Source organism: Nicotiana tabacum, chromosome 11, assembly GCF_000715075.1.
Source record: "Nicotiana tabacum cultivar K326 chromosome 11, ASM71507v2, whole genome shotgun sequence".
Lineage (NCBI taxonomy): Eukaryota > Viridiplantae > Streptophyta > Magnoliopsida > Solanales > Solanaceae > Nicotiana > Nicotiana tabacum.
The window spans coordinates 82,138,170-82,163,538 of record NC_134090.1 but is presented as its reverse complement, the minus strand read 5'-3'; the positions used below and the strand labels follow the sequence as shown (position 1 = coordinate 82,163,538).

Here is a 25,369-nt window from a genome sequence, read left to right as displayed (position 1 = left end):
TTACTAATTCCTGTTAATATAATCTCCACATAAAACTGTCTTTGAACCACCCTACCCCTAAAAAGTTACCTGCAATATGAAACTGAAAAAAGAAAGTACATTTGATTTTTTTGTAAAAACGCCAAGGCATATATCGCCCTTTTGGAGCCGAATGCGCAGTGTGGCAGGCATTTAGCAGGAAACTCGCTATACATTGGCGTGCTTTGCTCGAGCATTAACGACACTATAAGCTGAAGAGGAAGAGAAACATGATGATCTTGTTTTTGATATTCCTTGCTATCTTCATAGCCTTCTTCATCAAGTTCCTCACTGCTGATGGTAACTACTCATTTCATATGGATACATACTTCTATTTGGATCTGATTGTGGAGCAAAGGATTGAAATTTCAAAATTTTATTATCTTATCAGCGGACTTTACATTACTTTCCAAAGGGAAAGTCAAACGCGAAGAAATCGAAGATAAGGTTACCTCATTTTTGCCCTTTCACCTCATACGTCTGAGTTTCTGTTTTTTGGGGAAAAATAGCTTGGTTTGGAGTACTATTGTGTTGATGCCTCTAGTTTACTCTCAAATTTTGAGCCGATACTTTTTATGTGTTTTTCTAATTATTTATTTATTTTCTTAATTTTGAATTGAAGTGCAGGTTATTTGGGTTACCGGAGCTAGTCGCGGAATAGGTATTTGGTTTTTAGGATGTCCTCTTTCAGTTTATGGTGATTTAAAGTATTTTATCTTATTTATTTATTTGTATGGAACTGGTGCTTACTGCATACATAACATTTGAACTTACTACATGCATAGAACTTCTCATCTTTATACTATGCTCATTGGCCAAGAAAGCTGTCATAAGTTTGTCATCTCGTGTTAATGCTGTCACTCAAGTTAGTGTCACTCTCTCAAGAAACTAATTCGTTTGTATATTGGTGAAAAGGGGAGATTCTTGCCAAACAACTTGCAAGTTTAGGGGCTAAACTCATTATATCTGCTAGAAATGAAGCTGAGCTCCAGCGTGTCAAGCAACAACTCACGGGTAATGCGTTCTCAATGATGCAGAATAAGCATCAATTTCTTACTTGAGTGCTTACTGATCTTTAAATCCCGGTTTTTATTTCGGCGTTATTGTGTCTATTAAAATCAGGAAAAAATGCACCAAGAAATGTGATGATTTTACCACTGGACTTGACATCCGGGGAGGAAAGTCTGAGAGTCGCTGTAGAGAAAGCTGAATCATTTTTCGATGCAGCTGGAGTGGATTATATGATTCACAACGCAGCCTATGAGCGGCCAGTAAGTAGACAATACTTATGATAAAAAAAAGCCACAATTAATTGAACTTTCACTATTGGCCATTTAATTCCCTTGAATCTGACTCATTTTTCGAACCAGATATTCTTTTGTGCTTTCATTTGGATTCAGTTCATTAATTTCGACATTATTCCTTATGGTCGGAAGGGCACGTTGTGAACTAGCTCATCTCATGGAGTTCTCTTACTCAGAAACATTTCAACATTTAATAAATATATTATTAGTAAATCTGTGAACGTCAAGGATATTCAATTCTTTTGCTAGTTCTATTTAGCATTTCAATCTAGAGAAATTGGGAACTTCTGATATGGGTACTTATCGGTCTTTATGTTTAACTTTTGTGCCTCCTTTTTAGCTGGGCATGAAGCAAAAAGATAATCAGTCCAGTTTGTTATATAATTTTATGAGGTCACAGAGGAAGCAAATATAGAAGCAACACCACTTTCACACTTAAAAGTTTCCTAAAGAAAAGAAAACTTCAAATTTGTGGAAATTCTTTTAAGGTTGAGGGTTGACACTTTCTTAGGATGTTGAATTAAAACTTCAATTATTGTTCATTCTGGCTGGTTCCAATGTAAGCTAGTAAATTTAACCTTGAGTTCTCTTTTAAATTCCTTTGTGCTAAATCTTTTATACTAACTATAACTACTACTGGAGTACACGTGGAAGGGTGGGAGAAGAGAGAGAGAAATGACTATAAAGGATCAATTGAAATTTGCAACTTTCTCTTTGTAGCTTGCATCTGGGTTTTCATTGAGTTTTTGTTTGAATTGATTTTAGACCATTGTTAATGTTACGAAGATGTAGTTAAAAGTTACCGTTCTTCTTTATTCCAGAAATCTACAGCATTGGATGTGACAGAAGAAAGTCTCAAGGTATCATCTTTTATAAAGCTTGTTGTGCAGATAAGGTCCATATCCATGCCTAGCCTATATAAATCCAATATGCTAGTCTGTTCATGGGTTTTTTTCTTAATCATTTCAATCAGAGCTAGCAGCCTCGTAATTCAGTAAATATGCACCCACAATCACAACTAATTTGTTCTAACAGAAGATGTTAAAACACAAGAAAATGTTTGTCAACTGCTATACTATGTCCACAAGAAGAATAGTCTTCAGCTATTATTGTTTATCTGTTGGTTTCCAAAGATAGTTTCAGCTAGTAATATGTTCTTGCAAGACTATTTTGCCTTTCAGTGACTTTCATAAGCAATTGACTTAAGGAAAGAAGATATATCTCCTAAGTTAATTATCTATAAAAAGAATGGGCTGTGTATCCTTAGTTTGCAAAAATTTAGGATACTCTATTGGAGGGCTTAGCTTTGGAGTTCTGGAGATATTCTGCAATGCGAGATTGAAGGCCAGGACTGGACACCACCGTCATAAAAAAATAAAATAAAAAGAGAGCTTAGGAGGCTTGAGGACAGATTGAACTAGTACAGTAATAGCAGGAAGATGGAAAGCCGAAGATTTCAAAGCAATAGCAGGAAGAAAATTGTAATTGTCACTCACTGTTTTGATTTCTGAATATACGTTGCTCGTGCCGTTCTTGTAGGATTTATAGAATCTAGCTTGTAAGAGATGTCAATTTGAGGTGTAATTAGCTAGATACTAAACTGATTTTTTTTCTTCTGAATTTGCTGACACCCCGGTCTCAGTGCACAACTTATATATATATTCCTGTAAGGAAGGAACTGTTTCCTGTGGTGGCTCATCATTCAAACATGTAAATATCTTTTGTTGCCATGTCATCCCTATAGCGGGTACGAGTAATTTTAAGGAGTCTCTTTTATTTCAAAAGAGGGGGTTGTCTTTTACTCGTGCAAATTCATATAACATGCTACAAAGACTTGGTTAATGAAATGAAGGGAGAGGCGAAACTTGGAGGCTAAGAGCAAAGAGAACTGAGGAGGCTTGATCACAGAGTTCACAACTACCACAAAAGCAGGAGAATGGAGTGCAAACGGAATTCAAGCAACAACGAAGAAATTATAGATATCACTTCAAGTTCATTTGGTCTCTAAATATACCTCGTGTGGGCCTCATAGTTTTCTAGATGTCTAGCTTGTAAGAGTTGCCAGTTTTGGGTATAGTTAGCTAGGTGCAAAAGTGTTATTTTCTTATTGCAGGCCTTTCCTGGTGCAGTTCTTAATATATTAACTTTTTTCTTCAAAAGGGGAGCTTTTTTTTATCTCCTGGTAGAGACTTTCGTCATCTAACGTATGAGCATCTTTTGTTGTTTTTATCTGTACAGAGTGAATTATCAGAAAAAGAGTCCCGAGGCTCTTATGACTCTTGTTTTAGTTTCTTTGAACTGGCTGGCATTGGTTCAGTTTTTGTGTTTGAACTATTCTTATATTAGTGTTTTCTGTTCTGAATTTCCTGTCCTTGTGGATATCCATCTACCTACTGCAACTTGATAATATATGACATTTGGTTATGCATTTATGTCCTCATTGTGTTACTTCAAATACTCATATTGTATCTGATCTGTTAGTAGGCAACATTAGATGTGAATGTTGTGGGCCCCATATCGCTGACGCGGATGCTTGTACCTTACATGCTGAAGCAGGGAAGAGGACATCTTGTTGTGGTAAGTAGAATGATCAGAGGTGCTGTGCATTTTGGTGACTACAGTTTTCTTGATGCCATAACCTGATAGGAAATTTGTTCCGGCCAAAAATCTAAAAATTGATCAAATAGGCAAAATAAAACTTTGCAATCTCATAAATAGTTCACCAAGAGTTATACATCCTTTTTTTCTAGGCAAAATTCTCTTGGGGACATGCAAGTGAAACTCGACTACGTCCTTGATCTAAAATTAATATGCCTGACATCATAATTCTCAGGGAAAAACTGTGATTTATCATTTTCTTATGTGAATCAGGTGGTTGCTTTTTTGTATACCCTCATGGCAGGATAATGGATAATTTGTCCTCCTTTGTATTTCAATTTCGTTGTAATTATGTGCCCAAGAGTTAGTTCTCTGTACTTTATATACCCCTGGATGAGGGGAGGGTAGAAAAGATTCATTTGATTCATTTTATACCCAGATGAGCAGTGCAGCAGGAAAGACTCCTGCACCAGGTCAGGCAGTGTACTCAGCTTCCAAATTTGCAGTAAATGGGTATTTCCACACCTTGCGTTCCGAGGTATACATCATAAATCATCTGACAGTGCCTTTCTATGCATTAATACAAAATTTTTAGTTGCTTTCTTCTAGGCTGCAAGATCTATTTGGATAATGGCTGAATTTGATAATATGTCTAAACATTTCTAATGCCACAATTGTATGCTTTTAATTATAGGTGTGAAGTGATAGGGGCCCGTCCAAGAATGTGGAATGTTATGTGCTTGGAAAAAGATAAACATGAAATATACTTTCTCCCATGGCCTAACATTTGTTTTTGGGGTCTAGCAATCACTTTCCATGACCTAACTTAAAGAAGACTGATTTAAAAACATGCTGGGTCTACAGTCGCATTACTTAAGCTACATCATATTGCGCACAAAAGGTTGCATCCTTTTGCATCTATCCTCCCTTGTGTACTCAAACTAGTTAAAGATCTCTGGCGTCCTCATCTTATTGATCTTCATTGAGTCCAGCAAATACTCTGTTCTTAGAGAAATGAGGAAGGATTACTTCCTAGCTATGCCTTCTCTACATATAAACATTTCTTAAGCTTATGTGTATCCTATCTTTCTTGGATGGTGCAAGGTTTAAATTTTTGATTGATACCATCATTCTTCTTAATGCTTTATGGACTCGTTGAAGCTATGTACTTCTCCTCATCACTTTTCTTTTCCTTTCTTAATCAATGAAATTATTTGAGTATGAAAATTTCATATGTGCATAACAAACAATGTCCTTTTAAGCTGGTAGCTGAATTTGGGCCAGTATGGTGTTTGATTCCCACACCCACATTATTATCATTATTATTCTAGGCTTCGTCAATACCTTCATCTATGTTCCAGAACCCTTGTTATTATCATCTTATTGCTTTTACTTATCTTAGCATTAATTTTTTTTCTTTTCCCTTTGCAGCTCTGTCGTAAAGGAATCAAGGTCACGGTAGTTTGCCCAGGGCCTGTAGAAACTCCCAATTCAAGAACTGGTTCAACTGAGGTGATTATCTTTCTCTTAATATAGATTAGATGTTTTTGTTGCCGAATGTCTACAGTAATCCCACTCAGGCTGAGCAATGCTAGTATTCCATCTTCTGGAACTTCTAGACAGAATGAGGGATCTATCTTTAGATTTTCCAAGGAGATGAACCATATACTGAGTGGAATTTCCCATACATCTGTTGTCATAAAACAACAACAACGAACCCAGTGTATTCCCATAAATGGGGTCTGGGGAGGGGTGTGTACGCAGACCTTACCCCTATAGAGAGCTTGTTTCCCTACCTTATAAATGGGACATAAATGTGAAGTGCAACTCCTATCTAAAAGTTGGGCTTAGTTGTGATATTTGTTCTCTCAGTGCTTGTGACAATGTTTTGAAGCATAATGTGATGAAATGATGGTAGAATTTGTCCTTGCCCATTGGACCTTTCATTTTAGGTTTCTGATCCTGTCATTTTAAAGATGGAGTCAAAATTCAAAAATTATTAAGGAACTCTTATGAGGATGTACTTTTCCTTTAGCTTTCGAAAAAATGGTTAATTTATGTTTAGTTGTTCAAATCCATTTTAGAGAAGCTATATTGTTGGCTTCCTCTCTGTTCATAATGGTTATTTGCTGTAAAGCGTAGCTTGGAGGATGATAGACAAATTCACTTACTTTGAGAATCATATGTTCTCAATCTCTCCCCCTCTGATTTAATATTGTCTACTTCTCCAATCTTTTTTTTCTTCTCTCCTGTCTTGTTAGCACAGTAAAATCTCTCTCTTGGTACTAAAGCAGTCCTTCATAGGATAAGAACCCGAAGCCTATGCTGATGTTAGTATATGTGATAATCATAATTCTGCCAACACATGCTACTGGAACTAGGAGTATTATTTGAACGTAGCACATAATGCATTAAAGCTTTCATCACTCTCAGATGAAATCTCTGCAACAATATTTTGCTACAATGGCACTCTTTGACGGAAAGAACAATTCATCTGATTTGGACCAGATAAATCTCTTCCCTTGACTATGCACATGCTTTCAGTATCAAGTTTCCTTTTCCTCGCTTCTTTTGATACATTCATAGCATGTGAAGCATGTGGATAATTTTCACAAATTGTCCTGTTAACTCTTTATCTTAAAATTATAGCGGCGTGTATCATCAGAGAGGTGTGCAGAGCTGACAATTATCGCTGCTAGCCATGGTATCAAGGAAGCTTGGATATCTTATCAGGTTTGATCAAGACATTTGCTTTAGCAGTTGTCTTTTCAGAATTTCGTTAATCATCGAGGTTCTGGCACATTCATCATAATTTTAAATTGCTACAAGGGTGTATATGTGGGACTAGCAATTTAGCATAAAGATTATGTGACAAAATGCCGATGCTATAAAATTAGTCATGATGTGTAGTTACATTTCTCTTGTAAAGAGTATGTGGCAATAATATCGTTTACACATTTATTGTTTATTTGTCCTTTCGTGTTTTCATATTCCTGTGATTACTTTCAAGTAAACTTACTGCCAGCATCACCTCTTTGTTTAGTTGGTTGAAGGTTTGTCCTGTTACAGTGTCCAATGTCTTTTAGCAATATATAACATGAAATGTCTAATAACACTCTATCTGCTAAATTGATCGAGTATCTAGTTGTCCCATCCAATTCACAGAAGTGGGACTCCTACTCTCACTACTTCACATTACACTCTTAATCCGTTCTGTACTATTTTTTTCTTTAATACTAATTTCTCTTGCATATATGCAAATAGCAACTAGTAGCACTAACATTTTGGGTGCTGTTGCAGCCTGTGCTTGCTGTTATGTATTTGGTGCAGTATATGCCAACGGTTGGCTATTGGCTTATGGACAAGGTACTATATGGTTATTGCGCAGAACTTTGGTTATTTCCAATTTGGAACTGTCTCGAGACCAATGGATTATGCATTTAAGTTATAGACTGATAGTGTTAAGTAATATTTACACTATTATAACAGGTTAATAAAACAACAACAACAACCCAGTAAAATTCCACTAGTGGAGTCTGGGGAGGGTAGTGTGTACGCAGACCTTACCCCTACCCCTAAGGGATAGAGAGGCACAGGTTAATAAAAGTTGTAAGTTTATATACCGGATGATAAACAGGTGCAAGTTTAGGTGGCCCTTACGCCATTTCGCCTTTAAGTTACATACATTTGACAGCGAAAAGAATTTTTACACTATCAGTGTACTTTGACATGTTATAGCAGGTTACTTATCATTCTTTTGCAAATCAATGCTTATTATATGGAGTTACCTGTAATTTCTTTTTAAGTAATTGATTGTGTGAATTCTTTTTTTACACTGTCAGTGCATTAGCTCATCAGTCGTTATTAGAACTCTAATATTGTGTTTGTTATCCAGATTGGTGCAAAACGTGTGGAAGCTGCTGCACAGAAAGGCAACACATACTCCGTCAACTTGCTTTTTGACAAAAAGAAGGAAAGCTAGATAGAAGTCATGTTGGCAGTGAGAACCATGTTTTCAGCGTTCTTTCTCCTTTTCCTCAACTAACTTAGCCCCCCCCCCCCCCCCCCCACCAAACCACATATGTTCCTCGTTGAAGGAGTTGATTTGGGACTTAGAGAAATGCATCTAAAAGCTTTACTTCTCTTGGTCAGTCAACAGACTATATGCAAATGTTCGAAAGAATGAGATTATTTTATGCTTAATTGTTCAAACGCCATATTCATTAAGTCCAATGTGTAATCATTTTGAGATGTGGCTCCTCTTTGCAATTGATCGTGGGAGTTAATAACAATCCTAGTCTTGTCATAGCATTTACACATGAAAGTAACTTGCAGAATTCCTATAAATGGTACTCCTCCGGTTCTTCTTAAATGATTTTGGTTCAAAATATTTGTCACTCAAAATTAAGATATAATTTTAATTACTCAATTAAGAAAGAGAGAAGAATAATTTAGTCAAATATTTTTTATGATTACCACTATTATTTAATATTTTTAAATGGGTGGATCCATTTAACTGAATTTTTTCATTAAAGTCAAAGCAAATAATGATTTTTCTTCTCCAAAATGAAGATCAAAACATTAAACTACGGATAAAAATGACCAGAGGGAATAAGTAAACAATCTCCCCATACCAAATCATTGAAAACCTTTAAAGGATTTATGAGAAAATGCTAAGACCAAGCTAATAGGCTATCCATTCGAGTGTTTGACCACCCAAAGGACTCACCTATTTGAGGAGCTTCCCTTTATGAGGAAATGCGTTTTCATTATAGTTCGCTGAAGAAACGTAAATAATATTAACTTATGATACACCAAATTTTGAAAGTAATTGAGAATAAACAATAATATAACCATAAGCTCTTGCGAAAATGCATACCGTATTTACTATGTTAAACTCTACGAATAGATTATACCCTGGAAAAAACAAAAGCAGAAAGGGGAAGAACTTGGACCTTTTTGAAGGCATTTATTTCACCTCAGGCACAACCATACACCAATATAAGCTATAATAACATAAAGAATCTTCTTTTGAAACCAAAATGGAAAAAAATAAAATAAAAGATCATGTTGCGTTTGGAGCCTAGCTAGTTTTATTTTACCCAGTATTCCCACAAGTGGGGTCTGGGAAAGGCAAGATGTACGCAGCCTTACCCCTACCCGGGAGAGCCTAGCTAGTTAAATTTACAGAATTTTCTTTCCAACTTTTCTTTTACATATTGTATTAAGAGTACAATAAAAATCAATTGACTACACTAGTGTTTGCTGCCAAACTGTACTTGTGCTTAAGGTAGGACTTAATAAAAGGATCTAAGTCGCCATCCATGACAGAAGTGATGTCAGAAGTTTCATAACCAGTCCTTACATCTTTCACTAGCTTGTAAGGATGAAAGACATAGTTTCTTATTTGCTGGCCCCATTCAGCCTTCACTGCATCTCCTCTTATTTGCTTTATTTCAGATGCCCTTTGCTCCTCAGCAATCACCAACAGTTTAGCCTTCAATCGGCTTAACGCTTTGATCTTATTTGCTAGCTGTGACCTCTCCTCTGTAATGGTGACATAAAAATTGAATATTCTGAAGATGTGTATTGTTCTTCCACCAATATGCCATGTCTACTCCAGTAGCAGCTAGAATATTATAATAGAGTTTTGCAATTAATAGTACTTCAGAAACTACTTGACAGCGAGAAACTCAGACAAGAAAAATGATCTTTGCCCATAGTTTTTAAATCTTGCAAGGGAAAGAGGCAAAAAGATGGGAAGTGAACAAAAAGACAACGAGCTAAGATCAAAGGTAGCGTCGTGTATAACTACTTTACTACTCTGATCTCTCTGAGTCCATCTGTCAATGTACGCCACAAAGATCAAACATTTATCCACCAGACCCAAAAAAGGTACCCTCTCTGAAAGTCGGAACAAATTTTTCGCTACAGATGTGCACATAATATATAGAGAAACAGGGTTTCAAAGAAGAACCTGTACAGCGAACAGCTACGCCAGTGGGAATATGAGTGATGCGAACTGCAGTCTCAACCTTGTTAACATTTTGACCTCCTTTTCCACCTGCTCTTGTAAAGCTGATATCCAAGTCTTCTTCAGGAATTTCAACATCCAATGAGTCTTCAGGAAGAAGAGGCATAATCTCAATGCCTGAGAAGCTTGTCTGCACAGTGGCCAGTTCAAAGATTTACATATTGTCCAATGTATGTCAATGAGAAGAAATATTTGGTACGAAGATAGACTAAGATGCACGGTGAAATCAGATAAAGAGGTCAATGAAACAATGATACATTGCTCATTTTTCACATAATGATATATTGGGAACTTTCACAAACAGAGAAACAAGAATAATTCAAACAATCTATTAAAAAAGCCCCCTCATTCAGATTTATACAGCATCTTTCCATTTTGGCACACCCCAATATATTTGAAACCATTCACTAATAAAAATATTCAATGCAACTTCATAACTTTCACCAATTCAAATTTTTATTATAAAATCCATATCCAGTCAAACAAAATCGGAGGAGGGAGTATTTTGTTAAAATCTGTAATGCCCGCGAAATTTCGAGCAAGCTCGAGTCTCAGTGGCACTTGACCATGGGTGATGTGGGTGTATCATGAGCGGACGACTCTAGGTGAGCATCAGGCTCGGACGATCAGGAAACTAGGTAACAAATTAATGTAGGTTGCAGTCGGACGCGTGAGACAAGCGGGAAATGTGATTCCTTGATGTGACAATAGCGCTATAGAGTGAAAATTTAAAGGAATGGTCTACAAGTGAATATGTAACTAGTGATACAGTGACCAAGACCTAGAAGTCTGGACCATAAATAGAAAAGAATGGGATTCTTGTTCCCAAAGACAAAAAGCCGAGAATCTAGGCATCTGTCGGAGAGTTCCCGTCGTACATTTATGAGCATTCGGCCTATTTATGACCCATAAATGAGGATCTAATAAGCAAACACTAGGGTTTGCTTAGAATCTCAAGGTTCAAGAATATCTTCTAAAAAGGAGCAAAAGCGAGATTGACTACCAAAAAGGTAACACTTGTCTGAATCTCGAATAGATAATGTATTGGAGTATGAGTATAGCATTTGCAAAGCGTATCTATGATTTTATTGAAATTAGAAACAATTAATGGTGGTAGCTGCGTGTTGAAATATGATGAACAATGTATGGGTATGTTAATCAGTCTTGTAAGACCATAAGTGGCACGAATACCCTATAGATAACATGGAAATGGTGTGGGTGACTTGAGATATCGCCCAAGACCATTTATGGAGGTCTGTGAATGACATGTTTACTGTAAATGTGTAGATTTATCTGTTGAAGACAAGTTGGGTCGATTGAAAGTCAGAAACGCGTCAAGATTGAGGTAAGTGGAGACCTAATCTTTCTTTAAGGCTTTTCCCAGAAGTACATGTTACAGACATTTTAAAGGTATGGTTTCAAAAGTGGACGTACGCTCGTCCAGACAAGCGAGATTGCGTCTCACCAGGTTTGTGACTATGCATTGATCGAGCTACTTTAGGACTCTATGATATATTCTGAAATGGAATACAAACTGTCGATGATATTACACAGTTAGCAATGATATTCATGAAATATAAATCTTTGCGGGTAGAAAACTGTGAAGTCTCGGGTTCGAATCCTAGCGGAGACAAAATTCACAAGGTTATTTCTTCCCATATGTCTAAACTTTGGGGGACAGAGAGTTATGGAATTTGGCTATTGACTGGGATTGTTTCCTTTAGCATTGTTTGACTTCCTTGATGCTACTTGGCTAGGTTTTGGGCAATTGGAGGTCAAGAACAAAGGAAAAAGCGTAATTTGGGGTAGAAGACTAGCCCGGATAATGCTGCTCGGTGGGCCGGGCCTGAACCGGACCGGACCGGGCCCGCGGTCCTAACGGGCCTGGTGGGCCTGGTGGGCCGGTCCTGGGTGGGCCGGTCTTGGTGGGCCTCTGAGCCCGTCACGGGCTGGTCTCCATGGTTGAGCCCACGAGCCCGGGACCGTTTGGCCCGGGACCGGCAGGCGGGCCTGGGCCGGTCCTGGCGGGCCTGGCGGGCCCAACGGCTATTTTAAAAAAAAAAAAAAAAAAAAAAAAAAAATCAAACGGCCATATTTAAAATCTAGCCGTTTGGGCTGAAAATATGACCGTTTTTTAAGTTAAAAAAATGGCCATTTGGCCCCCAAACTTTATTTTAACCCCAAACTTTATATAATTACACTTTTCCCCATTTCTCAACTATAAATACCCCCTCATTCTTTCATTTTTATTCACCAATTCATCAATATCTCTCAATATCTCTCAATCTCTCTCAATCTCTCTACTACAATTACTTAATTTATTGTTGAAATTTCGTGAAAAATTGTGAAGTTGTTGAATTGAAGTTTTCAAGTGTTCAACGATTTTCAATTTTCAAGAAGTTGTTCGGCAATCCGGTAAACTCGTTTCAACTCTTACGTTTTTATAATATATTTTTGTGTGGTTTAGTTTGCATAATTATAATTAATATGGCATTTACTTTGAAAAAAATGTTTGGTAAAGGAAAAGATAAAACCGGTGAAAGTAGTGGCCAACCAACTACCCTTCCCCCGGCTCCCCGACCTAGAAAAGATAAGCAAGTTGAAAGTAGTCGCCAACCTAGACGTCCTCCTCCTTCCGTAATTCTTGATAGTGATCACCCTTGTTTTCAATTTACCGATAGTGAATTTTATCATAATGTTGCACCAGGTGATAGATTAGATGATGAAATTATGAATGCTCTTTATCCTAATGAAACCATCTTAGAAAATAATGAGGAAAATGAGGATGATGATGAAACTCAAGCACCGGATTTAGATGATACACCTACTAGTCCTCTTAATAACCCAAGTGATGCACCGGTCGACCCACCTGTAGAAACTCCTACTTTTAATAGAGAACCTGCTAAACGCTTAGAAACATCATTAGTTTGGAATTTTTTTACTCAAGTAAGAGAAAAAAATAAGGCTAAGTGTAAAACTTGTGGGAAATTAATGTCGCATAAATATGTAGGAGACCGTAGCGGCACAGGTAGTTTGACTAGGCACATAAAAACACACCCTAGAGATAAGGCTAGATTTTTTCAAATGAAAGCGCATCTAGAGGGGACAAGTGTAGATTCTGCGATTAACCCTAGTACAGGTTCAAATCTAGTTCAACCAGGAATTAACACTGTCACTGGAGGTATTTTATATTACGATCCAAATAGAGATCGTGAAGAATTAGCAAAGATGATTACTGTTATGTGCTTACCTTATACTTTTGCTTCTAATCCTAATTGGGTTCATTATATTAGAAGAGTGTTTAATCCTACTTATAAAGGTTGGCCTCGCGCAACAGTTAAGAGTGATATTTATAAATTCAAACATGAATATGAACAATATTTGCGTTATTTATTTACTCATATACCTAATCGGATTTCTATTACTACTGATATTGGTAGAAGTGGTAATGATTGTGATTACCTAACTGTTACAAGTCATTGGATAGATGAAGAATGGATAATGCAAAAACGCATAATTGCATATAGAATAATTAATTCGCGTCACACAGGTAAATTTATAGCTAACACTGTTGCAGATATTTGTAGATATTTTTGCTTTAGCGATAAAATAATGGCAATTTCAATGGATAATGCTTCTAGTAACACCAGTGCTATAGGCATGCTTACAACAACACTAAATCCTGCATTTACTAATATTTTCCATGTTAGATGTATTTGTCATATTTATCATTTAATTGTCGGTGATGGTATGCGAATATTAAACATAGAAATTGAAAAGGTTAGAATGGCTCTTAATTGGCTTTTTTATTCAAACCGTAGAAGTAGACTTAGAGAGTATTTTAAAAAATGTGATGAATATGGCCTTAGAGAAAGAAAGGTTCCTAAACCTTGCCCGACTAGATGGAATTGTATGTACGAAAGTTTAGTAGTAGCATATGAATATAGAAACCCAATTAATGCAACGTTTAATTCTCGGGTAGGTGGTGAAGATGATGATGAAATGCTTACCACTCAAGATTGGACTAATGTTAAAATTCTTTTAGATTTTTTAGAACATTTTCAAATTGCAACAAATGCATTTTCTGGGCAATATTATCCTACTATTTCAAACTGTTTAGTTTATATTGCAGCACTATCTGATTTGTTTGTTGAATTTAGTGAGGGTGGGGATATTTATGAACTTGCTATAAATGAAATGAAACAAAAGTTTAAAAAATATTTTTTTCCTATCCCTCCTATTTATGGTCTTGCTGCAATGCTAAATCCTACAATGAAATTGGGAGGTCCTCATTTTTGGTATTCAAATATTTATAAGGCTTTAGATCTTTCAAATGAGGAAATTGCGACACTTGCAGATGCAAAAGCTTCAATTAAGATTAACGCTCAAACAGTTTATAATGCTTATCAACTTGCCTTAGAGCATGCTAGGCCAACTATTCCAACCCCTACTTCGTCTAGCTCACAATCCTCTAAAAGAGTTGCGGGCTTAAAAGCTCTTAAATCTTGGACGGAGTTCAGGGGGTCTCAAGGTGAAAATTATGATGAAACTTCACATCTAAATGAGCTTCAAGTTTATTTGTCTCAGGGACTTGAAAAGGAGAATCCAGACGGCTCTTTTGATCTTTTGGAATGGTGGAAGGCAAGGGAAAAACATTTTCCTGTTCTTGCAAGGATGGCTCGGGATATTTTATCAATTCAAGCTTCAACTGTTGCATCAGAGAGCGCTTTCAGTCAAGCAAGACTGCAAATAGGTGATCATAGAGCGTCTATGAGGGATAGCTTGGAAAAATCAGTATTGTTTAGAGATTGGATCCGCTCGGAAAGAAGAAACTTTGGAATTGCAGAAGCACAACCGGCGATAGATGAAGCTTATGAAGAAATGATAGCGGAACTTACGGAGGATTCGGCTTCGCCCGGAAGTGGTGATGAACAAGCTTCTTTTCCACCACCACCAACGCAACCTCCTCCGAACCTTGAAGGATTTATGAGATTTGTTAGAGATAATACATAGAATAATATGTAACTTGTATTTTGGCACATCTTCCTTAGTTTTTTTCCTTCTAATGGTGGTATTAGTACCTTGTTGTGCTCATTCCATTGGGGGAAGGATGACTAAGAAAGATATGTCATTTTTTGGTAATAAAATTTATTGCTTCTACCCATGAGCTTCTTTTCGCAATATTTCTTTGTCTATACTTAGAATTATTTATATGCTACAATATATACATAATATACAATATATATACTACAAGAAAATATATTTATAAGATACAATATATACATAAGATACAATATATATACTACAAGAAAATATATAAGAGAATATATATACATAAGATACAATATAATATACTACAAGAAAATATATTATGCTACAATATATACATAATATACAATATATATACTACAAGAAAATATATAAGAGAATATATATACATAAGATACAATATAATATACTACAAGAAAATATATTATGCTACAATATATACATAATATACAATATATATACTACAAGAAAATATATTTATAAGCTACAATATATACATAAGATACAATATATATACTACAAGAAAATATATAAGAGAATATATATACATAAGATACAATATAATATACTACAAGCAAATATATAAGAGAATATATATACATAAGATACAATATAATATACTACAAGCAAATATATTATGCTACAATATATACATAATATACAATATATATACTACAAGAAAATATATTTATAAGCTACAATATATACATAATATACAATATATATACTACAAGAAAATATATAAGAGAATATATATACATAAGATACAATATATATACTACAAGAAAATATATTATGCTACAATATATACATAATATACAATATATATACTACAAGAAAATATATAAGAGAATATATATACATAAGATACAATATAATATACTACAAGAAAATATATTATGCTACAATATATACATAATATACAATATATATACTACAAGAAAATATATTTATAAGCTACAATATATACATAAGATACAATATATATACTAAAAGAAAATATATAAGAGAATATATATACATAAGATACAATATAATATCAAGAAGTGATATTTATGCATGACAATTTAGTGTTTTACTATTGTTTTGTTATTTTCTTTTTCGTCAAGCACTTTAATAATTAGATATACATATATACTACATATTAATATAGCCATGATACTACAAGAAATTGTCTTTAAAAAAAAAAAAAAAACCCGCTAGGCCCGCGAAGCCCACGAGCCCGGCCCGTTAAGCACAGGACCATGTGGGCTTAGGCCCGTCACGGGCCGGTTCCACCCATTAGGCCCACGAAGACCGGGACCGCCAGGCCCGGGACCGCCAGAGCCCGGGACCACGAAGCCCGGGACCGCGAGGCCCGGCCCGTTAGGCCCACTAAGGCCCGGGCCCGGGACAAAATACAGCCCTAAGCCCGGATAAGGTAAGAACTTGCTTAACCACGACTTGAGGGAATGTTTTCTAAAAATGAAATTATATGCTACATGTATGTGTTTGGGGGTGTGACGTATATGCGAGGTGACGAGCGTATATGCGGGCACCAAGGTTATATCATATTCGGGGTAGATTTTAGACTTCTTTATGCCTGCTAGTAGGAGGTAGCAGGTACCCGATGGAGGTCGAAGTGCGCGCAAGCTAGCCCGGAAACCACCGTTATTAAAAAAAAAATCTATCATGATCAGTGAATTACTGTAAAAACTGCTGCCCTATGTGCTGGTGCGATGTGAGATAGACTGATATAAGCCCTGATGGGCAGGAGGATGGATCGTTCGACGTAAAGAGATTATGGTGAAACCGCCAGATGAAGGACCTGGCAAAGGGGAGTTTGGCTCGTCTGCTGTGCAAAGGACATGGTAAGAAAGATTGTGATACGCCAAGGCAAGAGGGAGGCTAGCTTGTCCACCATGAGAAAGATGTGCTGAAACTAAATTGATTTGAGTTTGAGCTTTGTCGATCGGGTGGTTGGGTGGCGAACCAGAATGAAAAGCTTAGGTGAAGTTGCTGAAGAATATGAATTGTTATGCCTAAGAACCAACTCTGATTTCAAAGAACAATTTCAATCATGAATATCAAAACTTATGAAATATTTGAAACATATATGATTATGATTTGTAAAACTGTATGCATGTTTTCTCGAAAACTTGTCCTACCTTTTGGGGAGGGAGGTATGAGACTTACTAAGTACATGACGGAGAATCAGAGAAACTAAACAAATCTCGAGATCCAGAAACCTATTTATACACCTAGCCTTAAGCAAAAGAAATATCATTAGTCCTACCATAGAATTCAGCCTTGAAAGTATGCTGCATCTTTAGCGCAAATGGAACCATTTCTCAAAATAAAAAGGAATCTTCCTCTTGAGGTTGGTAAGCTAGCCCAAAACCATGCTCATGGGAAAAAAGTATGAGGAAATTAAAAGAGACCTTGATGTCTTCGCCCTAAGCGCATGCCAGGAAACTCATTCCTCCATGATTGGAGACTTTTGTCTATTTTTCTCTTACAAGGATAGGATCATTCGTGACTAGGAGAAAGTTAGAATCATTGCCCATCCCAGACTTCTTTTGGTGAGCTACACTTCATGTTTGATGGTGGTCTATCTAGCCAGGAAGCATCCCCAGCATCAATCTTTTTCTTTTGTTGTCCATAGAGGCTCATGACACACTGTGGATGTTATGTATAAGTATTGATGGAAGTATTGATGGTCGTCCGTATTATTTAAACCCAATGGGCGGTATTTCAGTATAAATGCATATTTTGTTCATGCTAATTTATTACGAGGATACTGGGATAACTGGACCATATATTGCTCGGTGCATTCGGACGGAAATGCTAATTGTTCGCTCGGCAGGGGATGGAGACGCCAGGTGCCGATCATGCGGCCCTCTGGATTTGGGGCATGACAAAATCAACATGAGCCTATTTTGAATAATATCAAAGCTCATTTCACTCCATCAGGGATGACTTCTTTTTTGGATCCTTTTCCCAAGAAAAATAAGAGATATTTTCAAATAGATAAGAGGAGGTCAATTTCAGGAAAAAATGTGCATCATTATGTGACCATTTAAGGTAAAGACGGGATTTCGACTTTTCAACACAAATCACTACTTTTAGCAATGAACCTCAACACACAAGCGAGGGGAGGGGGAAAAGCTCCAAAGTGACCACAGAATGACCATTAGGCTACCACAGTACAGGAAGATGTCCTCATAAAATAAAAATACAAAAACTGGAAAACAATCATGAAACGAGTTGATCGAACCACCAATACTTTCTACTTTGTACTTTAGCTCTATTAATACAATTACGGAATTACCCCATACATGCTCTTGCTCTTTGGACCATAAAAGAGCAAATGGAACCATTTTCTCCCACTCCAGAAGCGTAAGAGAATTTTCTTTTCTTTTTTCGAAAAATCCGTACATGCTCTTGCTTCGAACCATAAAGATCAAACAAAAGCATTTTCTCCCACTCCAGATTCATCAGAATTCTCTTTGTTTTTTTATCATGCTCTGAAATTTTTCTCTCAACTGTATGTAGAAAACATCATCTTATTATACAGTGAGATAACTAGTACCATAAAGAAGCAAGCATAACCATTTTCTCCCATTAGAGATGGCTTCCTAATTCTCAGATGCAGCAACTTTGCTCAAGCTTATGCAGATAATTTACTCTTGATATACTCCCACCGTTCCTATTCATATGAAACTTTCTTTAGAACGTTCCAAAATGTTTGGCACCATCTACAACTTTCAAGAATTCAAATTTATCAAATCATTCAACTTTTAAACTTTGATGTAATTATTTCCCTACCAATAGTTCAATACCTTCCAACCATTACTTTGATAATTTTATTTCACTACTACTACTAATATATATGTATATATGTCAAATTAACACCTTAAGTATTATTCCATCAGAAAACAATTACCGAATGGGACTTCTTAAACATGCTTAAATGCTTATTCCGATTCTGTTGGTATCTTTTATAGAATGCTATTATGATCTAGAGTTTATTCTCGGATTTCACTTTTGACTGAACTAACAATTCAATATCAAAGAAAAAGATCACTATGTTTTCTTTTTCTCTGTAATACCAACTATCAAATGGTTTCAAGACTAGTAGTCTGATTTCTAGGAAGATATCAGATATGGAGAATCACCCTTTCTCTTTTTTCACAACTAACTCTTAGAAGTTATGCTCAGAAAGTATCCACTTGGCAAATTGATACTTACACTTTAGGAAAAAGGAGAATTATTCTAAAATGGAGCAAACCAAAAGGATAGTATATGCTTGGACTGTTGGGTCACGTTGAATTTAATAAAAACAGCTCAAGGTAAGCTCACTTGGTGCTAAAATTAAGTAACAACAACAACAACCCAGTGTATTCCCACAAGTGGGGTCCGGGGAGAATAGAATGTACGCAACCCTACCCCTACCCCTACTCCGGAAGGGCAAAGAGACTGTTTCCGGTAGACCCTCGGCTAGAGAAAAGATTGAAGAAGCACCGATAGCAAGTAATAACAATACAGGATAATTAGAAAACTAAATCTAAGATAGCAAAAGAGAATATGAAAGAAGTATTGATAGCAAGTAATAATAGTGCAAGATATGTAATGATAGCAAACTAGGGTGCAATAATTAAGTATAAAGGAAATAATTTTATATTCCATAACTCATTTGTGAAGCAACAAGATTTCTATGATTACCATTCCTAGGTGCTTTTATTTTGAAGTAGCACACTCAAACTCATAGTAAGTCTTCCATATCTATGTGAGAATCTAGAAAGTAGAGAATATAAGGAATCCCAGAGAAGTATTATGAAAACATAAAGATTTATAACCTGACGAAGGCCTTTAGAGTTGAAAGGAGACTGTCGAACAATTCTGTGAGTTCCTTTCTCCCCTGACAAGTAACCATATGCATACCGTCCTTCAATTTCAATAGTGGCTGACTTGATCCCAGCTTCTTCTCCCATAGACTTCTCAACAACTTTTGTCTTATACCGCTGCTTTTCTCCCCATCTCACATACATCCTGAGAAGCATGTCAGCCCAATCCTGCACTGGAATTAATCAAAAATATTCTAATGTAAAAGAGCCACAAAAAAAGTAAAGAAAACTGTAACACAGTGATTTCGCAAGTTTTAAAGACGTGAAACTATGATAAAACAGGAGGACTAACAGAAAATATAAGGACCAGTGACGTATAATGAGAAGGAGCAGGACAAGGTCTTAAAGCAAAAATAGAGCACCAATCATGTGTACTTTACATCATATCTTATCGTGCTATTTTTTTTTTACAAGTGAAGATTAATAATATAAGTCATATCATGCTTTATTTGAGAATCTCCCTCTGATCAAAATGCAACTCCAAAACGTTTAAGCCACCTGTTCAACCATATATGAAGTCTTTTAAACAGAGAAGACACACTGAGTTGAAATCTATATGGACAACGACAGTTAATGCTCACAGCAAAGAATGAATTTCTACATTGCAGCAAGGCACCTAAGACTGTATTCTGGTTTTTATAAATGACCATTACTGCATTATCGTGATCAGTATCAGCTAAAATGAAAAAGAACCCTGCCACATAGCAGGAAGTATATGGGATACTGCCTCACCCCTTCGAGTGAAAACCCATGATGATATTCATGAAAAATGTGAACGAATATGAAATTTTAATCATTGGGGTCCATATGCAATCAATAAATGTAGTCCCTAGAAATCAGATCCAGCATTACCTGTGCATCAGTGCCCCCTGCACCAGCTGTGATAGTAACCACAGCTGCTTCTTTGTCATACGGGCCTGAAAGAAGTTGAGTCAACTCATAACGATCCAGTGCCTTGTTCAATTCCTTTATGATACCAGCAGCCTCCTGAAGAAGCCCTGAGTCAATAGAATCCATCTCCTCAGTGAGCTTAATAATTGTTTCTGCATCATCAGCCTGTGGAAGTGTGAATTCCTGAATTTGTCATAGTCTGTCGCATTGACACTCTGGATTATGCATGTATATCCAAACAAGTGGTGAGATACCTGAGATGTTTTAGATGACCGGGAGAAATTCTAAAAGAGCAACAAACAGATCGAAGATTTGCAAATTGTTGAAATGGGTATCAAAGGGAAGCAAAAGTAGACAACTGTATGCACTATACCTTCCTCTTTGATTTTTAGTTTACCTTCCAAACTTTGGACAGAAACAAGGAGGTATTAACAAGAAATGAAAGGATATTCTACAAGTACATCATAAGATTGGTAACCACTGGATTGTTAAATGTCCTTGAACCATTGACCATTTACGGACAGGACAAACCAAAGTTAAAGTTGGCATGCACCTCGCAAGATAAAATGGGAACTCCAGTGTAAGATTAATCTAGTACAAAAGATACTTCACCAAAAACAAAAAATAACAACTTCAAACCAGTGCGCGCTCTTTGTGGGAAAAGTGTAGGTACCTGTGTCTTGAAGTCATGGAGAAGCTTTAATTTGTCTTTGCAATCAGTTAAAGCTTGAAGTGTTTCCTGAGCTTTAGCTCGATTATCCCAGAGAGAGCTATCAGCTGCTGCTGCTTCTAAAGCTGCAAGATCATGTTGAAGTTGCTTCAGACCAGCAGCAGCTCTAATCTCTTCAACGCGCTCTAAGGCGGTCTCTACATCCTTCCTTAAAGTATAGAAATCTGTAAGCAAATAAACAGTGAGAACAGTCCAACTTCATACTATTGCAAACGACATATAATGAGCCAAATACTCCACAAAACATTCACACTTCAGCAGAAGATAGCACAAAGATTTTGAGTGCTAGTCAGAAAATTGTGACTACAGAAAGCTACTTCCCATCCACAAAATTTGAACTTCGAATTTCGATAAAAGTGAATTTCATTCAAAGATGACTAAAAAGAGCCCCTTCCCTACATGCGATTCAGAAGGAAGTTCCAGTGGAGATATTTTAAATGTCAAACTAAATTTCATTTAGAAAAATAAAAAACCTAGTTGGATTCTAAATACAAAAAGAACTACAATCAGACCAGCGCGGTGCATCCATACGCCAAAATACAGACACCTGACCCTATCAAAAACAAAGAAAACAGAGATTCGACTCTCTGCTTCTCCTGAGCCAAGGTCTATCGGAAACACCCTCTCTACCTTCACAAGATAGGGGTAAGGCTGCTTACACACTACCCTCCCCAAGCGGATTACACTGGGTCTGTTGTTGTTGTTGTTGTAGATTCGACTCTCCATTATTCATCTCCACCTCCTTAATCCATTTCAATTTTCAGACACTTTCTCGTTTTGCCACCCTCGCCAATCGTAATCCTCCTACATTAATTAAATTCATGTGTGACATCTTGTCTGTTATAAATGAGCCCCAGAATCTAGCTTTAGCACCCCCTACGCTGCCACCTTCAGATTAGTATTATTAAGGTCCCTTGCATTCAATTTCTTTCAATTAGTTAACAATTCCCTTTCTTCCTGTGAAGGTTTGCTGGGAATATGGCAACGGTTCCAAAGCAATATTACAGTTGCAAACTTTTTTACCAAAGAAAGCTTATGAATCCACCAAATTTTCTTATGAATCCACCAAATTTTGATACTTATAATGTCAAAGAAACGTAAAACTGATTACAATTATGACAATAGAACCGTCCATTTCCTTGATGTTGAACTTTTTTGCACAGGTTTCATGGATTACAGCTTGCCTCATTCTCCATATACGACCTTTTAACCCTCACTTCCTTTTTCCAGTAAGGAGTTGAGTATAAGATTATTATGGGGGGGAATTGAGACAGGCTTCGGAACTAAAGAAACAAAACAAGGGGTCAGGATATACTTCGCTGGTTGGCATTACTGGATATGTTTATTCGGGTAAGTTTGAAGGATTCTTGTCTACAGATACTTCAAGAGAGCTTATTAATCATATTTCAACTGAGGAAAAATCTCAAGTTTTAAAGTAGCATAGTATGAGTGAATACGTAATGTCCTGCTAATAGTTAAGGTTTCAAGTTTTTAATTTCTTCTAGGCCATATTCTCATGATGTTACAAATGCACAGCCATGCAATCATTACATTGCAGAAGATACTGCAGAAGTAAACTGATAGAATCAGCTAGGCATAAATACTTCATATAACACATAATCTTTTGTTTTCATAGTACAAACATTACATCTCAACTTAGTAGTTCGGTCAAAATGCAGACAAGATACATAAAAACAAACTGCAAGAAGATCTAACAAAGTTCAGAATACACCTAAATCATTAATGTCACTATAACAACCCAATATAACCAGAATTTCTTATCAAATTTATTGAAAGAAAAACTCAACCATTCATTATACTATTTCTTCAAGGCACAAAAGACAACATTTTAGCATCATGGGTAAGTAGTACAACTTTACCTTGCATGGCCCATTCACGCGTTTCAGTATTGCTAACTCCCACCTCAGGCGTTGCAAAAGAAACTGTTCCACCTTCGACTGAATTCATGAAAACACCAAACAGTAAGCAAAAAATTATTTTCCTTTTTCCGGATAAGTACAAAATACTAACCAAATTAAAGGCCCCAAAACAAGTATATTGTCAGAAACAAGGTGACAGCCTAACAATTCAAGACTGACAATTACAATTACTATTAAATTAAATAGCAAAAGGAGAAGAAAATAAAAAAAGAAGGAAGACCCACTAATTGCAGTGCCCTTAATGGAGTAACAAGCAGAAGAAAGAAGTAGATACCCTTTGGAGAGGAAATGGAAGGCAGAAATAAGTGAGTCTGTTGTGGAATTCTCAGTCTTCTCCCGCTATGTATTGCTGTAATTCGAACTGATGTTACCACTGTTGGGTTTCTTCTGGTTAAGCTGTGGAATGGCTTCGAATATTGAGGCACTGAACTTTGAACCATACCCTCCATGGCTAAGCTGTGTCTGTTTGCGTAGCAAAAGGATAAGAAGTCTCCAATTCTTGTAGAACTTGGGACTAATCTATAATTTCCAAAACTTATGCTCTTTTTTTCGCGGCTGTGTTTGCGGGTAAATATTATTTACACCTTTTAGTAATCAAACTCTTTCCTCAACTTTACTTTAAGCTAGGGGTGTACATGTACCGCATTAGTTCGATTTTATCACGTTTTTCAGGTCTTTTTATTACATGAATATTATTTCAATCTTACTTTATTAAAATTATAGATAAAGTTTTGATAAGTGAATATATGTTTAGTAAATATGAAAAAAATTGACAAACATATGATCTTTTAAAATATTCTAATACAAGAATTGTTTTAGTAACACATTATAGTTATTTTCTTAGTCGTATAACAATAATTTTTCGTTAATTTACACTTTCAAGGTTAATACATGAGAGGATCCCAAATATTTCTATATTTTCTAAAGAAAATTCACTATAAAGTCTTAAAAATATAGATAAAATTTATATATTTATATATCGGTTTAGTTCGGGTTTTTTAACTCAATACCAAACCAAGTCAAACAAACCTAGTCGGATTTTTTAATCGATTTGGTTTGATTTTTCAGTTTGGTGCGATTTTCCGGTTCAGTTTGAACACTCATACTTTAAACAATAGTCATTCTCCTTTCTTATTTTTTGCAATATCTATTTTGCCTTTCACACCTTTTTATATTATATATAATACTTTTTAACCAAGTATTTACCTATAGTTTAAATGATTTGATATTTTATTATTAATTTTTATTTAAGTTAATAGCGTTATAAGTAGAAGATCTTTTTATAAATATTTTTAAATCTAATGCTATTTTTTATAATTATTTTAATATTACGTGCATTAACTATATATTATGTATATGTGTGCGTGTGTATATGTTCCATTTCTCTCTTATTCTTTATCGTCTATATAATAAAAGAGTTTTGATTATCATTAATAGAATAATTTATAATTTAAAAAATATTGCATTATTCTATTTATAACATTCTTTATCGACTACATAGAGAAATGAAATTCTAACCTAGTTGGTTAATAGTACTCAGAAATTTGTTAGGTGAGGTTATATAGAGTATGCTCGGATTAGTCCAGCTAATTTTGTTCTTTTTGAGCCGTAAACCTGCTCACTTTTAATTTGGTGTATTACCAAAAAAATCATTTATAATATAAATAGATAACTTGTTATAAAATTTGGTATAAATCTAATTTACCAAAAAAATCATTTTAAAAAGTACATAAACTTCAGTATACCGTGCTAATTTGAATTAATTAAGAGCCCGTTTGGACATAAGAAATTTTTTTCTTTTTTTTCAAAAAATTTCACTTTTTTTCCGAAATCAACGTTTGTTTATAAAACAAATTCAATTTTAACTTGAAGATGCATTTTGTAAATTTTCAAAAATTTGAAAAATTCCATAAAACCTA

The 25,369-nt window shown here is 35.7% G+C and overlaps 2 protein-coding genes across 3 annotated transcripts; one reads left to right on the top strand and one right to left on the bottom strand.

Moving 5' to 3' along the window:
• The first annotated feature begins 97 nt into the window (after positions 1 to 97).
• Positions 98 to 8,171, top strand: LOC107800113 (uncharacterized). 2 transcript variants are annotated; one of them, XM_075225254.1, is made up of 12 exons: positions 98 to 318; positions 410 to 465; positions 646 to 679; positions 934 to 1,032; positions 1,141 to 1,289; positions 2,144 to 2,182; positions 3,807 to 3,899; positions 4,360 to 4,458; positions 5,352 to 5,432; positions 6,570 to 6,653; positions 7,221 to 7,286; positions 7,816 to 8,171. In XM_075225254.1, exons 1-12 carry the CDS (start codon positions 249 to 251, stop codon positions 7,900 to 7,902), a joined length of 957 nt encoding a protein of 318 aa, XP_075081355.1. In that variant the 5' UTR covers positions 98 to 248; the 3' UTR covers positions 7,903 to 8,171. The 2 variants fall into 2 exon arrangements, with proteins under 2 accessions (XP_075081355.1, XP_016478747.2); XM_016623261.2 differs by lacking the exons at positions 6,570 to 6,653; positions 7,221 to 7,286; positions 7,816 to 8,171 and adding an exon at positions 6,354 to 6,549.
• Positions 8,172 to 8,935: 764 nt separating this feature from the next.
• On the bottom strand, positions 8,936 to 24,008 carry LOC107800112 (peptide chain release factor PrfB1, chloroplastic). Its single transcript, XM_016623259.2, has 7 exons — positions 23,725 to 24,008; positions 23,391 to 23,468; positions 21,454 to 21,674; positions 20,742 to 20,945; positions 19,842 to 20,057; positions 9,898 to 10,084; positions 8,936 to 9,467 (listed from the first exon to the last, which is right to left on the bottom strand). Exons 1-7 carry the CDS (start codon positions 23,897 to 23,899, stop codon positions 9,163 to 9,165), a joined length of 1,386 nt encoding a protein of 461 aa, XP_016478745.1. The 5' UTR covers positions 23,900 to 24,008; the 3' UTR covers positions 8,936 to 9,162.
• Between the last annotated feature and the right edge of the window lie 1,361 nt (positions 24,009 to 25,369).

Coding starts and splice junctions, on each gene's coding strand:
- LOC107800113 (XM_075225254.1), top strand. CDS start 249: ATGATGATCTTGTTTTTGATATTCCTTGCTATCTTCATAGCCTTCTTC. Junction 319..409: donor CAAGTTCCTCACTGCTGATG/GTAACTACTCAT, acceptor TTATCTTATCAG/CGGACTTTACATTACTTTCC. Junction 680..933: donor CGGAGCTAGTCGCGGAATAG/GTATTTGGTTTT, acceptor ATTGGTGAAAAG/GGGAGATTCTTGCCAAACAA.
- LOC107800112 (XM_016623259.2), bottom strand. CDS start 23,899: ATGGAGGGTATGGTTCAAAGTTCAGTGCCTCAATATTCGAAGCCATTC. Junction 23,469..23,724: donor TTCCATTTCCTCTCCAAAGG/GTATCTACTTCT, acceptor TCATGAATTCAG/TCGAAGGTGGAACAGTTTCT. Junction 20,058..20,741: donor CAGGGGGCACTGATGCACAG/GTAATGCTGGAT, acceptor ATTCCAGTGCAG/GATTGGGCTGACATGCTTCT.